At 36.9% G+C, this 16,413-nt stretch overlaps 1 protein-coding gene across 3 annotated transcripts in view; it reads right to left on the bottom strand.

The window, feature by feature from the left end:
- LACTB2 (lactamase beta 2) overlaps positions 1–16,413 on the bottom strand; it is a 42,539-nt gene that overhangs the window by 12,407 nt on the left and 13,719 nt on the right. For all 3 annotated transcript variants that reach the window (XM_059901293.1, XM_059901291.1, XM_059901294.1), the window contains 2 exons: positions 5,035–5,213; positions 2,961–3,109 (listed from right to left, as the gene is read on the bottom strand). In XM_059901293.1, coding sequence (XP_059757276.1) covers positions 2,961–3,109; positions 5,035–5,213 — 328 coding nt within the window. The remainder of the gene's footprint in view (positions 1–2,960; positions 3,110–5,034; positions 5,214–16,413) is intronic.

The following is a 16,413-nucleotide window of genomic DNA, read 5'->3' as shown; positions in this document are numbered from 1 at the left end:
AGGTAGTTTTGATGATTCTACAGACAGTTGGCCCTATGGTCTATTTATTAGGTTACATGATAATGTCTTTGCACATTTTTATTAAAAGTATGTATGTTTCAACCTTAAAACTTACAATTTTTCCTTTATTTTTGTCAAGCTAGTAATGTAATATTGACAACTATTATCTGAATGGTAAACAAAATAAATATTCCTTTTATTCTTTTTTCTAATGTATATATTTTTAATTTTATTGAAGTATACTTGATATACAATATTAATGTCAGTACAATATGGTGCTTCACAATTCTTAAAGGTTATACTCCATTTAGTTATTATAAGATATTGGCTTTATTCCGTGTGTTGTACAATATATTTATCTTCGTAGCTTATTTTATACATAACAGTTTATACCTCTTAATCCCCTACCCTTTTATTGCTCCTCCCCCTTCCCTCTCCCCACCGGTAACCACTAATTTGTTCTCTATAGCTGTGAGTCTGTTTCTTTTTTTGTTATATTCACTAGTTTGTTGTATTTTTTAGATTCCACATTACAAGTGGGAACATACAGTATTTGTCTCCTTATATTCTTTAAATAAGAATTTTCCTGAAGTCAAGCTTCTTGACTAAATTTACTATCTCCATTTCTCAGCTCCCTGAAAATGTTTTGCAAAGATCACTGAATTATATTTTAATCAAAATTCAAAGAATTCTTTTCAGTCCTCATTTTACCTGAAATCAGCTGGCTAGTCTCTCCGTTTGGAAGACCTCTTCTCTTTTCCCTTGGTTATTCTACCTCTTATGATTTCGTCTTCATCCTGGATATTCTTCCCTGATTTCTCTTCAATACTGATGTTCATGATGAATTGTATCACTGACTCTCTTCTCTTTTTACTTGTTCAACTTGTCACCGCAACACCATGTGTTAATGATTCCCAAGCAGAAACCTCCAACCCCAAACTCCCTGAAGTTCCAGTACCATATATTATATCCACCAGTGTGATTTTCTAGGTCTAATTATGTGACTCCCTGCCTAAGATCCTTGGGTGGTCATTCCCAGCTTATTGGCTGAAGCCCAAATTTTTTTAGCATGGCAACCAAGGGCTTCCCCTGACCTGCCATGCCTGTCTTTCTTGCCTCATTTCCTGGGACCCCCTCCCTGCCCATCTGCAATATACATTCTGGGCTCCAGTCAGATGCGTTTTCTTTGTGGGTTTTCAAACACACACGATGCTTTTGTGACTCCCAGTGTTTGAACACATCTTTCCTTCTGTCTACAATGACTTCTCTTCTCCTGTACTCTGGCCTTACTCCTTCTTCAAGATCCGATTCAATAATTAAGTTTCTGAAGCTTTTCTGGACAAGCCTCATCACCCCGCATCTTCACCAGGCAGAAGTGACTCCTCTTTCCTTTATGCCCTGACGTACTGTGTATGGCCTTGCGGGAAGCTTGGTGTGATAGAACAACACAAGACTTGAGTATCTGACTTCTGACATTTGAGTGTGTGACATCTGCTAGTTTTGTGCCCTTGGAAAACTTACTTAGCTCACCCTTTTTGAGTCTATTTTTAATCTGTTAAGTTGGAATAACAGTATCTTTATGCAGTGAAAAGTCAAGGTACTTGAAATTAAGTACTTCAAATTACAACTGTAAATGTGAAACATTTAGTACAGTGTCTAACACATAATAATGTGCTCAAAAATGGGAGCTATTATGATACAGCCAGAATTACAAGAATCTGTTTAACATGTCTGTCTTTGCTAAACCATGAGTCCTTTGAAGGCAGGGATCTGTAGTTGTCTTTGTGTCTCTGCACCTAGTCCAGAGTGTGGCACATGAAGGCATTCAGTAAACATCTGTGGAATGAATAAATGTCTCTGCAATACCTAATGCTGTTCTATATGTGACAGGTGCTTCACACATGTGTGCAGTGAACACATCTCTGAACACATCTCTGAATGCAGAACCAGCATTTCTGAGGCCCGCATAGTCACTGGATGACCCATCCGTGAGGGTTATCAGAGAGTTCTGCTCTCTGTACTTGGGTTAGAAAAAACTACCCATGTTTCAATGTATAGTCTAGAGTGGCTAAACTTTAGTATTACGAGGAAATGAACTGTTCTGCAGAATTTAAACATTTACATTGCCCTTTTGCTCCTGGCACTTTTTATTGTCAGCCCTTTTAATCATTCATTCCTCCCTTTTAAAACAAAGCACATGGAGATACCTGGTTTTTGATAAATTAGACCCATGGGACATTATAGTCCTTTACTAATTGAAACTGGCCCAGGTTCCTTTTCAAGCTCATCTTTAATTATACTCTCACGTATCCTATGGCCATACAGGTTATGGTAGTGGGAGTTTTAAAACCCAGATAATCTTATTCCATTCTTAACCCCGAAGCAGGTATCGAATAAACATTTGCTGAAAAACTACTGAAGGATTGCCACCCAGTGCTGTCATACAGTGATGTGCTCAGAGGCCACTGAGTGAGGGGCCCTTTCTCTCTATACGAAGTGACTCTACTCATGCTCTTCTTCATGGCCTTTCTCCTTTTAATCTATTGTTAGCATTGCTACTACTTCTCACTGCTATTATCCCAGTAGCTGTCTCTAGCAGATCGCCCCTTACTTGCTGCCGGTCAGGACACCAGATCATCAAGATGGCTAGAATAATACACAAACCATAACAAAGATTAACCGCCAGGCTGTTGGCAATGGTCTCCCCTACAGAGTGGAGGATAAAAGGCTTAATAATGGCTCAGGATGGTTATTTTTGTTCTGTGGGCCAGTGTTTGTCTAACTTCTGTGTTCTAGAAAGTTGAGATTGATGGTCTCAAATCCATACGAGTGACGTTACTTAAAAAATTAACAGACTCATTCTGCTCTGGGGTGTGATGAGTTTACCATATCTATAGTCTACTGAATAGATTATTCTATTAAAACTGTGGCTTTGAACAAATAAGATAAATGAAAATTACCTTGTAAATAACTTTTACAAGATCCATTGCTGTGAATGACTTTTCAAAGTTCTCATGAAATAATGTAAGAATTTGCTGTTCTCGGATATTTCTGTGAGAAATGTATTGTAGAATTTTAGCTTCGGCATTATGGATTACTGGGCCATGTCCTGCATCAGAATAATTACAAAAATGATTTCAACCAGATAAAAAATTTTAAGTACAACTGAAGTTAATTTACTCTATTTAAAAATATTTCATATAGTATATTGAAAAGGCATACTAAACACACGACAAATAAGAATTATCTGGAAAACTATACAGGTAATAAGAGATTTAAAAATTACATATAATGCCAAAAAACATTAGAGAATTATATCAAAATCTATATAAGATATTATTGTGTTCATTAAAAGTTAGAAAATAAAAATTTAACAATAAAAATACAGCCATAAAAACAGTAACTACAACAGTATCAATAGGTAATATTTACAGAGTGTTCATTATTTGCCAGACATTGCTCTAAATGCTTAATATACATTATTCTTACAAGAATCCCATGAAGTAGGTATTGATACTTTTATTATCCTCTTCGTACAGCAGAAACTGAGGCATAGGGAGGGTAAATAATCTGCCCACAGTTCCACAGCTAAGAAGGGGTGGAGCTGGGATTCTGATTCAGGAGCTTTTAACCACGCTGTGCTCTTAACCACTATGCTTATCAAAGATTGAAAAGGGGAATGTAAAAGGTAGCTTCATGTAAGTGACCAAGAGCTATTAAAAATTCACAAGAACCACAGGAGAACTTTAAGAATCTTATGTATAGGCTAGCAATTCAGAAATGTTGATAACCCGGATAAAGTTATATTGGAATTTACTCGCTCCTTAAGACAGTGAAAATGAATATATTACACAAATCTGCAAGAGGGTTGAGAACAAAATACCAGAAGCAGACAAACCTGTTAGGTGAAGAGCACGGGCTTTAGGATACCGACCATCATTTACTAGCTGTGTGGCTGGGACAGTCTATGAATCTCCGAGTTTGTTTCTTCAGCTACCTGCTTCTCTGGGTTTTTGTGAGGACAGCTCTGTGAGGGTCCCTGCACAGTACCTGGCAGGTAGGGTAGCGGCTTTAATATATGGTAGCTATGGCTACAGACCATCATTGACATATGAGCTCCTGCTGTGCCAGTAAGCCAGTTCACTGGATTCACTAAAGCCAACACTCCAAGAACCGGCACCCGGCAGGCTCTCATTAGCTTTGCTCCAATGTGGGTGCATCAAATGTCTACTGTCTTCTCTTTCAAAATGGCTGTCATCCTCCACTCCTTTTATGTCACAATATTAATCCAAATGCCCAGCCTCACTGTATGTTTCCTATCCCCTCAGCAGTGGGAACTCATGAGGGAATATGAAGGTACTGAAGACACTGTATTTACAGATCTTTCCATGGCTCTTTGGTTAGGAACAAGTTGGAAGGACTTAAAAAATTAAGTAATCGAGTCTCTTTTTCCTTCTGGGGGCCTCTTGGGTACCGTATCTTTCTTAGCTTTCAGGATGGAGGAGAGATTCGTATTGTAAAGCAGGGCAGTGATAGCTAATATACTAACAACAGGTTTCTTTTTCTGGAGAACGGAAATAAATACACAATTTTACAGTTGATATAGAAGCTACTGATATTTCCATATAGTGAGTTAAAAAACTAAAGCTCAGACATCAAATGTTACCCAAGGTTGGTTACATGGCTAAAATGTAGTCCACAACAGAAATCAAGTTAACAAAACTGAAGATAGCTTATGGAATGAAAAAAATTTTCTTGTTCCAGTAAGTTTACTTCATTTGTTTAATAGTTCTATTAATAGCTGTGCAGATGTTAAAAAAGAACCCTCATATCTTTTAAAAAAGTTATTAATACAACTCTCAGTCTTCTTTTTAATTGTATTGCTAGACAAGACGTAGGGGTGTAATTTAGAAAGAAGCAATTTATATGTATCTCTTCAAGGCTGAAACCACAAAGAACACACACAGACAAACCAAAATGAATCTTCCTCATCATTTGACACAAATGGTTTGCTAGATTAATAATATTACCCACCTGGATATATAACTTTAGCTTTGATTTTTAATAACTCTTTTAGGGAGCTCATATAATCATAGAGGTCTTCAAATATGGTTGTTCCTTCCCCTAGGATGCAATCTCCAGAAAAGAGAGCATTTTCTTCTTCTAAAAGTAGGGCCATATGATCATCAGTGTGGCCAGGTGTGTATATAACTCTGGTTGAAAGAAGAAATAGTAACAATTATGAACTCTTAGGCTTAGAAGAAATTTTGAGAAGTAAATTATTTTCTGTCTTTATCTCTGCACAAGACACGAATAAATGATGTCAGTAAGTTTTTTAAATAGCTCCTTTTTCTCTTGTGGCCCAGTGCAAATTATCATCAGAAAATTCTCTCCTTTAGCTAAATCAAATTTCTCACTCTGAAGTGCAAATTTAATACTTTTGCCACGTCTTCCTTCTTATTTTGTAAGTAATAAGTACTGATTACAACAAATTTGGAAAACAGAAAAGGAAAGTACTTGAAGGAGATAAAAATCACCAATCATTCCACTACTCAGATAGTGCTTTATTATTTAAGAACACATTTTTTTCAAATCTATGTATGTATATATGTGTATATACATACATACACACTTTATGGTAAGACTATGAGAAGAAAGTGCTTTCATATGTTGCTGGTGGGAGTGAAAAAATGGTATAGCCCATATGGAGGGGAATCTGGCATTTTCTAGCAAAATTACATATGCATTAATCCTTTGACCTATCAATCCCACTGCTAAAATTTACCCTGAAAAATACACCTTTACAAATACAAAAAAATACATACAACTTATTCATTACATTATTTGTAATGACAAAATATTAGGAACAACCCAGATGTCCACCCACAGGGCACTATGGATCAAGTATGGTACATCCACACAATGGAATACTATGCAGCCATCAAAGAGAATGAAAAGATCTCTATGGATTGAGATGAAGTAATTTGCAGGATATACTGTCAAGTGATAAAAAGCAAAACACAAAAGAGTGTTCATAGTATGCTCTTTTGTATCAGAAAGATGGGGAAATAAAAACAGGTATGTATAGAATTCCTTATATTTGGAAGAAGAAAGTCAGGGAGGATAAATAAAAACGTATGAATATAGCTGCCTATACGGGGTAGGCAGGTGGGGTGTAGGGAATAGAGATGCAAGCAAGACTTCCCTGATTAGAACTTTTAAAAAGTTTTAACTTTTAAGCTATGTAAATTTTTTATATTCTAAACATAAAATTAAATAAAAAGAAAAATAAAACCTTAACACTGAATACAAAAAGAAGTGTTTACCTTACTGTATACTAGATAACATAGCCATAGTAATAAACTAATTCAAATAAGTTTTAAATACAACACTAAAATAAGAAATAAATAAATACAACACTAAAAGACATCCTTAATAGAATATATCTTAAGATTAAAAAAGTTGCAAAGGTATCTTGAACTTTACTTAATAGGCTTATTGTTGGCAGTGTTATTGATTATTGTGTTTCTGAAATGAATCTGTTCACTGTATGACAGTACAGGCAAGTAAATAAATTGATGTGGAGAACCAAGGTTTTCACCGTGGGATAAGGGAAAAATATATATGAAATGATGGAATTAAGGTTTGGGGTTTTTTTTTTTTTTAACATCTTTATTGGAGTATAATTGCTTTACAATGGTGTGTTAGTTTCTGCTGTATAACAAAGTGAATCAGTTATACATATACATATGTCCCCATATCTCTTCCCTCTTGCGTCTCCCTCCCTTGGGTTGTTTTTTATTTGAATTGAGGAATCATGAATTCATCATTTCATTTTTTTTCTAGCTCTGTCTATAATGAGGCCCAGAAGCAATGATACTCCAATAGTAATGAGCACACCTCACACTCAGTTCTTTGTTTCTAAATACCATTTCCCACTCTAAGAAACCAGGGCTTCCTACAGACATAGCTGGCTCCAGGTCTTAGGCAGGGAAAGTAAAATGTGACATCAAGGCACTCTGTGTCAGATAGTAAGGAAGTGCTCAAAGATTAAGGGAGCTACATCTAAAGGACAAAGAAGCACTGAATTTAAAAAATACGTATAAGTTTGGAGTAATAACTCAAGAAAGGAGGGGAGAAACTCTTCTTTAAGAGGAATGTCAGCAAATAGAGAAAAAAAAAGAAAGTGGAAGAACTAATAGAATAAAAGTCACAGTTTTGCCACCTTCAGTGTATTAATTGATTAAGGCAAGTATCATCAATAGATGCTAAAACCACCGGATGAAAGATTGTTGGGAAGCAGGACATTCACAAAATCTCAAATATATCAGATTACGAATTTTAAGGGGAAAGTAACCTTAACCATGAAGAGAGCTGGGGTCATCATGTCAACCAAGCGACCAAACTTCATACCATCAGCAGTGGGACAAGCTGACATCAGGTACGTCCCCACTGCCCACAACTACCCATCTGTTTTGTCTCTCTGCGTTTAGTTTTTACAGATTCCACGTGTGAGATCATACAGTATTTGTCTTTCTCGGTCTGACTTATTTCACTTAGCGTTAAGGCCCTTGTCAAGATCTGCCCATGTTGTTGCCAATGGCAGGATTTCCTTCTTTTTTATGGCTCAATAATATTCATATATATTACATATATATACACACCACAACTTTTTTTTTTTAATATTTATTTATTTATTTTGGCTGTGCGGGGTCTTAGTTGCAGCACACGGAATCTTTGTTGTGACATGCAGACTCCTTAGTTGCGGCACGCATGCGGGATCTTGTTCCCTGACCAGGGATCAAACCCGGGCTCCCTACACTGGGAGCACAGAGTCTTACCCACTGGACCACCATTCATCTGTCAATAGACACTGAGGTTGTTTCCATGTCTTGGCTATTATAAATAGTACTGTGATGAACACGGGATACAGATATCCCTTCAACATAATGATTTCGTTTCCTTTGGATATGTACCCAGAATTGGAGTTACTGGATCATATGCTTTTAAGGATATATATTTTTGGATTCTTTGCATATTTATATCTTAAAAACAAAACTGTCATGTTGCTTTAATACCTGATTTTTGAATTTTTTGCTTACTATATTGTATTTTCCTACATCATTAAATATTTTTCTAAAACATGATTTTTAATGATTGCATAGTATTTCACTATATGCATGAATCACAATTCATTTAGTGTCCTATTGTGGGCAGTTTTCCTCCATCAGTAACACTGAATGAGCATCCTTAAAAATGGTGCTTTTGTTATTTTTTGATTTGGTCTCAGAGTTTTTTTTTAACAGAGTAGTTTTCCTATTTACATTGCCCTTCTCTCCTTCCCCCATAATGAATATGTCTTACTCACTTCAGTCATTAACATTCATGATTTCTGGTTTTTCGACTTCCTTGCTGTTACTTTAGGTTATATGGACTGCATTTTCTTTCGTATTTTTTTTTTTTTCTAGTGATTTGTAAGATACATACACTTAAGTAGATGTAAGAAAACTGGGCAAATTAACTTCTCTTAATGTCAGTTTTTCATTGAAATGTGAATAGCATGTGTCTTAAAGGACTGCTGGGAGATTCAAGACAAGCATTTAAGTGCTTAGCATAGTATATGGCACAAAGTTACATGCTTAATAAATGGTAAATATTTTATTTTAGTAGTGGTTATCTAAAAGTTTAAAAGAAACATTATTTTTTCTTTCTTGTTAAAAATTTTAAGAACAAAGCAGGGGCTTCCCTGGTGGCACACTGGTTAAGAATCTGCCTGCCAATGCAGGGGACATGGGTTTGAGCCCTGGTCCAGGAAGATCCCACATGCCGCGGAGCAACTAAGCCCGTGCACCACAACTACTGAGCCTGTGCTCTAGAGCCCGCGAGCCACAACTACTGAAGCCCGTGCGCCTAGAGCCCGTGCTCCGCAACAAGAGAAGCCACCGCAGTGAGAAGCCTGAGCATCGCAACGAAGAGTAGACCCCACTCACTGCAACTAGAGAAAGCCCGCGCACAGCAACAAAGACCCAACGCAGCCAATCATAAATAAATGAAATAAATTTATATATATAAAAAAAGAACAAAGCAGTTTTCATTGATTTCACCCTATATAAGATAAAAAATTTAACATACTTTTATTTCCTTTGTCCTCTCCTCCAACTTTTGGTTTTTGTTGATAAATAAAACTATGATAATAAATACTTTTAAAGCATGACAAATATTTTTATTTCAATAATTCCTATTTATATTTACATGAAGGGTTTTTTTGGTGTGTTTTTTTTCTTCGCCCACGCCGTGCAGCATGTGGGATCTTAGTCCCCCAAGCAGGGATCGAACCTGTGCCCCTGCAGTGGAAGCCCAGAGTCTTAACTACTGGACCGCCAGGGAATTTCCTACATGAAGGTTTATGACTACACCAATAATAAGCCAGATAAACAACTAAGTCTAGGGGGCTTCCCTGGTGGCACAGTGGTTAAGAATCCGCCTGCCAATGCAGGGGACACGGGTTCGAGCCCTGGTCTGGGAAGATCCCACATGCCGCAGAGCAACTAAGCCCGTGAGCCACAACTACTGAGCCTGTGCCCTAGAGCCCGCAAGCCACAACTACTGAGCCCGCGTGCCACAACTACTGACGTCTGCGCGCCTAGAGCCCGTACTCTGAAACAAGAGAAGCCACCGCAATGAGAAGCCGACGCACCACAACGAAGAGTAGCCCCCGCTCGCCGCAACTAAAAGAAGGCCTGCGTGCAGCAACGAGGACCCAACACAGTCAAAAAAATAAAAATAAAAATAAAAATAAAAAAAAAGAAAAAGAACTAAGTCTAAGTAATTTGTTCTGCAGAGCTCTTGATTTCTCAGCCACATACAGACAACCCTCTGTACTGGTCATTTTTTTCTGTTATTACTCCTATACTTTGAATTTTACTTCTATTATTGCAGGTTTCACAGTGTTTTCTTGTTTGTTTACCATTCTACCTCATAAGGCTATGAACTTCTAAAAGGCAGGACTCCTGTCGTATTCTCATCTTTATATTCCCAGTGCTTAGTACTTAGTAGTAGCTAATATTAATATATTGCTTTCCACGTGCCAGGCACTGACTTCAGGGATTTACAGGCATTACACACTTAATCCTTCTACTAGTATGGGGTGGGTAGCATTAATGTCTCCATTTCACATTCTTTTTACATTCTAGATAATCGAATCACAGGAGATAGCAATAAATGTCTGATGGAATAAGGTTTAAATTATATTTTATTTACCTTGAGAGGTTAATTATCCTTCTCTTTGCCTATTCTAAATAGTATTGGATGTTTATGTGCTTGGAATACTTTAAATAAATTTTCTCAATGATGGATTTTTTGGGGGGAAGACAGGGCAAATATAATTGCATGTTTGGATTTACTATTTAGGAATTGAAAGTGTGTTTCTGGTTAAAGACTGGATTGAACACCTGCATCTTTTGTTTTCCTCCTAAAACATCAATAAAATTACCATAAAGGGATATTTGAAAAATGGCATAAATCCACAGGGGTGAGGAGAATGGACCATATCAACAAAATTTTAGAAGCTAGAAAGAAGACAGATGAGTGAGAAGTGACTTATCAGACATGAAAATACTGAAGTCTACACTGGCAGTCGTGAAAGCTGAGACCCAACCAGATTTACACTGCAGAATTCTCCAGTCTCAGGACGTGGGGCACCAGGAATGCAGAAGCAGAGGGTGAAGTGGGGAGCGGAGAATCTTTAGATTCTCTTCCCGTTTTCAGCAGCTTGACAAGCACCCCAACCCCACTAAGGGAAAAAACTGGAGATTTAATCTTTGAAGAGGGTAAAACACAGGCACAGATAGAGGTAGTGACATCATCCTGAAAACAGGAAGACTGTGTGAATATACGCAGATCCCCAAGCCTTCTTTCCACACTCAGCTCCTGTAATGCTGGCAGCCAGGCCTTTATCCAACATGAAGATTAGAAGAGTCTTTTCTGGGAATTTTACCAGCTCAGGAAGAAAGACTCTAAGATTACAATGTTGGAGGTTCCCCAACTAAACAATTCATCTAGATGACCCTACAGTAAGGCTCACAACCTACAGAAGCCCTCCTCACATTTTCAGAGCTCCCAAATAGCTCTAAGGTCTCCCTTAGAAGACATCAGTAAATACCACATCACTATGCATCTGAAGAAAGCCTTTCACACCGAGGAGAGAAAATAAAAACAAACTAGTTTGTAGGCCACAAATTATGAGCAAGAAAATTTCCAAAAAAACCCACAAACCTCCCCTCGATAGCCCCAAGAAAAACAGCCCCACAAAAAACTGTAATGTCCTCAGAGAGACAAGAAGTTGCAACTATGAAACAAGAAAGGAGCATTTAGGGGGCAAAAAGAGCTCCTGAAAGTTAAAAATGTGAGAAGAGGAATGAAAAAATAGGATTAGGAGATAAAGCTGATAAAAACCTCCCAGAAAGTACAGCAAACAGGCAAAAAGATAGAAAATAGGAGAAAAAAAAGTTAAAGGATGAATCTAAGAGTTCTAACAAAATAATAGGGGTTTTAGTAAATGAAACAGAACAAAACAGGTGAGAGAAGATATCAATGAGCAACTGTATTTTTCTGCCCAACAAAGCCATACCATCAAAGGTAATTCTGTACGCCTCTCTTCCTCAAGACCTTGATAAGCCTACTTAATGATCCAAATGTATTTTCAAGTTTGGTTTTTATTTAAAAAAATTTTTTTGGCTGTGCCATGCAGCATGTGGGATCCTAGTTCCCCGACCAGGGACTGAACCTGCGTCCCCTGCATTGGCAGTGAAGAGTGTTAACCGCTGGACCGCCAGGGAAGTCCCTCAAATTTGGTTTTTAGATTCTGGAAGTCAAAATGATAAGTAAACCTTTAACAAGGTAAGTTAGATTACATAACTTTTTAAAGCCTACTCTTGTATTAAAAAGAGAATCCATAAAAAGTACACAAATAAGCTTAAATTTTATGCATTAAGCTTAACTCACAGGACCATATTACTAGTAAGCAACAATAAAGCTTCACTAAAAAGATGTGTAATTATCATTAGCAACTAAAGGCTCAGTATTTTCACGGGCTAACTCTAACAAACATTTAAAAGTCAGATAATTTCACTAAAATCTACCCCAGAGCATAGAAAAAGAAGGAAAATTTATGACTCCCAAACCTGATAAAGGCTGCACAAAAAAACTACCACCCAATCTCACTAATGAATATTGTTATAAAAATATTAACTAAAATATTAACAAATAGAATTCAAAAGCAAATTTAAAAATAATAACATCATGACCAAATAAAGTTTATTCAAAAAATGCAAGGGTGTTTCAATATTATAAGATCCCTGAAAAAAATAATAAAGCTATGGAGAAAGCTGGTAAGATCATCTCCCTAGACACTGCAAAGACATTTGACAAAATTCAACTCTTAAATAACAGCATGTAAGAAAACTGAGGGCTTCCCTGGTGGTGCAGTGGTTAAGAATCCGCTTGCCAATGCAGGGGACACAGGTTCGAGCCCTGGTCCGGGAAGATCCCACATGCCGCAGATCAACTAAGCCCGTGAGCCACAACTACTGAGCCTGCGCTCTAGAGCCTGCGAGCCACAACTACTGAGCCCATGTGCCACAACTACTGAAGTCTGCGCGCCTACAGCCTGTGCTCCACAGCAAGAGAAGCCACCGCAATGAGGAGCCCACACACCACAATGAAGAGTAGCCCCTGCTCACCACAACTAGAGAAAGCCCACGTGCAGCAACGAAGACCCAACGCAGCCAAAAATAAAATAAAAATAAATAAATCTATTAAAAAAAATTGAAATGACTATAACTTAGAAGAGTTTCTCCTTTGCCAAAAGAAATCAAATCCTTTAATATTAAATATTGAAATGTAAAGTCTTTTAAAAATCTGCCAAAAATGTAATAGCTATAAGGTACAAAAACATAAGACACTAGTGTAATGGGAGCAATTATTCTTGAGAGGCATTAAGAACTGACATTAAGAACTATTATGCTTTTGTGGTTTCTAAGTGTATGCTTTATATACTGCAGACAATTACGATTTTATAGTTGCTCCAAGGGCAAATATTAAAGAGATGTTAGAAATCATCTCTTGTCTGATTTAACCTGCTGCAACCTGTTAATGAAAGTATTCGATGTTATATGAAAATGATTCCAGGAAGTATATTTCCAGCAACTATAAAAATATGTGAAGACAATCTACAGAATGGGAAAAAATTTTGCAAACCATGTATTTGATAAGGAGTTAAGGTCCAAAATATATAAAGAACTCATACAACTCAATAGCAAAAAAACCCCCCAATTTAAAAAATGACCAAAGACCTGAACAGACATTTTTCCGACGAAGATACATGAAAGACCAACAGGGACATGAAAAGATGCTCAACATTACTAGCCACCAGGGAAATGCAAATTACTGGGTTGGGCAAAAAGTTTGTTTTTTCCATAAGATAGCACTAGTAGCACTTAGTTGTCTTTAACTTCATTCAAAACAATTTTGTTAGACTGTATTGTGATAGCTGTCATATCAGCATGCATTAAGAAAAAACTTATCAAAATTGGTGAATTTTTGTGTAGCCATTTTAATATTGAAGATGGAAGAAAAAAAGCAACATTTTCGGCATATTATGCTTTACCGTTTCAAGAAAGGTAAAAATGCAACTGAAATGCAAATAAAGATTTGTGCAGTGTATGGAGAAGGTGCTGTGACTGATCGAATGTGTCAAAAGTGGCTTGCGAAGTTTCGTGCTGGAGATTTCTCACTGGACGATGCTCCACAGCCGGGTAGACCAGTTGAAGTTGATAGCGATCAAATAGAGACATTAATTGAGAACAATCAACATTATACCACGCAGGAGATGGCTGACATACTCAAAATATCCAAATCAATCATTGCAAATAATTTGCACCAGCTTGGTTATGTTCATCGCTTTGATATTTGGGTTACACATATGTTAAGCAAAAAAAATTTCTTGACCGTATTTCTGCACACGATTCTCTACTGAAATGTAACGAAAATGTTCTGTTTTTAAAACAAATTGTGACAGGCGATGAAAAGCGGATACTGTACAATAATGTGGAACGGAAGAGATTGTGGGGCAAGTGAAATTAACCACCACCAATCACACCAAAGGCAGGTCTTCATCCAAAGAAGGTGATGTTGTGTATGTGGTGGGATTCGAAAGGAGTCCTCTGTTATGAGCTCCTTCTGGAAAACCAAACGATTAATTCCAACAAGTACTGCTCCCAATTAGACCAACTGAAAGCAGCACTCGATGAAAAGCATCCGGAATTAGTCAACAGAAAACGCATAATCTTCCATCAGGATAACGCAAGACTGCATATTACTTTGATGACCAGGCAAAAACTGTTACAGATTGGCTGGGAAGTTCTGATTCATCTGCTGTATTCACCAGACATTGCACCTTCAGATTTCCATTTATTTCAGTCTTTATAAAATTCTCTTAATGGAAAAAATTTCAATTCCCTGGAAGACTATAAACGGCACCTGGTACAGTTCTTTGCTCAAAAAAATAAAAAGGTTTGGGAAGATGGAATTATGAAGTTGCCTCAAAAGTGGCAGAAGGTAGTGGAACAAAATGGTGAATAGGTTGTTCAGTAACGTTCTTGGTGAGGGGAGAAGCAACTGGAGGAAAGTAGTCAAAAGGTACAAATTTCCAATTATAATGTAAGTATCAGGCATATAATGTACAACATGATGACTATAATTAACACTGCTGTATGATATGTAAAAAAGTTAAGAGAATAAATCCTAAGAGTTCTCATCACAAGGAGAAAATTGTTTTTTCTTTTTTCTTTCTTTTCTTTTTATTGTATCTATATGAGATGATGGATATTAGCTGAATCATATTACATGTAAATCAAACCATCATGGAAAAAAATATGTAGGTGTGGGTGTGTATCCTATCTTATAGCTAATCCTATGAACAATCATACATAGAATGCATTTATGGGCAGAACCCAATCTTTTTTTTTCAATCTACAAAAACTCATTTGGAGAACCATTCTTTTTCAGGGTCTGCAAATTGCCTTATCCGTCAATGTGCCTGCAACACCTCCTTTATTCCCCTCCCACTCTCCACGCCAGAGCTCAGTTATGGCTTTCTTTGATATTTTCCAGGCTGAAGGCAATAAGATTTCTTAAATCAGGGGATCAGAAATTCCAATTCTTCAGTCACCTGCGTGGCTAATGCTTTAACTTGCATAAAAACTGTGTTAAAATTCTCTTCACATAGGCAGGAGGGGAAAAGGAAATGACATCAGAGGTGCTTTAGGAAAGATCTGAGGAACTGCAGTGGTGGCCTTCCCATGCATCAGGTAGAGCACTGATCTAGTTCTGCCACTTCTGTGACAGACAGACTTTATAACGATGGCTGTCTTAGAAAATTTAGAACAGTCAACAAAAGCTGTTGGACTGATTTTTCTCTGAGAAATTAAACTTAGTTCACTAGAAAATTCCTGAAGGTTACATCCAGAATCAAATCCTTACTGAAAAACCTTGCTTTCTACTATTTACTAAAGGGTTCTTGGTGGATATTATCTCTCTGTTGTATTTTTTTTTTTCAAAATTGGCAAGCAGAAAAGATCAACTGGTCATCAAATACTTGGAGACTTAGTAAATTTTAACCTTCTTCTTATAGAACTTTTGCTTAACAATGAGTCTTCTTGTTAATATTTAAAATAATTGGGTTTTACTGACTTGATAAAAATGGAAATTGGAAGCCACGGTCATCAGTAAATTAAATGTTTTATTCAGATTTTAGCATAATTAGAATTCATATTTTGGGAAAATATTATTTACAAAGGCTTCTTAAAAAAGTGAGTTTACTTTTTTGATTCTCTGTATTAGTTTTCCTCCCAAATCTTAAAATAGATAGGTTCTCATACTTTATCTTAATCAGAATGCAGTAAAACAAAACTTAAATAGAATTCAGATAATATGGAGCTCCTTGGCATCAATTCACTCCATGAATCTGAGACAGTATTCCACTGAGAGGGGGTGGTGACGGGAAGCAAGATGTGGGAGGCTTCGGGGCACTGATACTGTTTCCTACTTTTTTTTAGGTTAAAAAAAATCTTTTTTTTCTTTAATTGAGGAAACATTGATTTATAACATTACATACGTTTCATGTGTACAACATTATATTTCTACTTCAATATACCCTACAATATGCTCACCACCAACAATTTATTTTCCATTGTCACGGTACAGTTGATCCCCTTTACCCATTTCAGGCCCCCACTTCCCCTCTGGTAACCACTACTCTGTTCTCTGTATCTACACCATATTGTTGTTTCTTGATCTGCGTGCTGCGCATAGGGTTTGTTCAGTTTGTAACAATTCACCGTTGCACACGGATGA

The sequence above is a fragment of the Balaenoptera ricei genome, chromosome 17, assembly GCF_028023285.1.
Source record: "Balaenoptera ricei isolate mBalRic1 chromosome 17, mBalRic1.hap2, whole genome shotgun sequence".
Classification (NCBI taxonomy): domain Eukaryota; kingdom Metazoa; phylum Chordata; class Mammalia; order Artiodactyla; family Balaenopteridae; genus Balaenoptera; species Balaenoptera ricei.
Note: the sequence above shows the minus strand (reverse complement) of the source record. Positions and strands in the feature narration are given on the sequence as shown.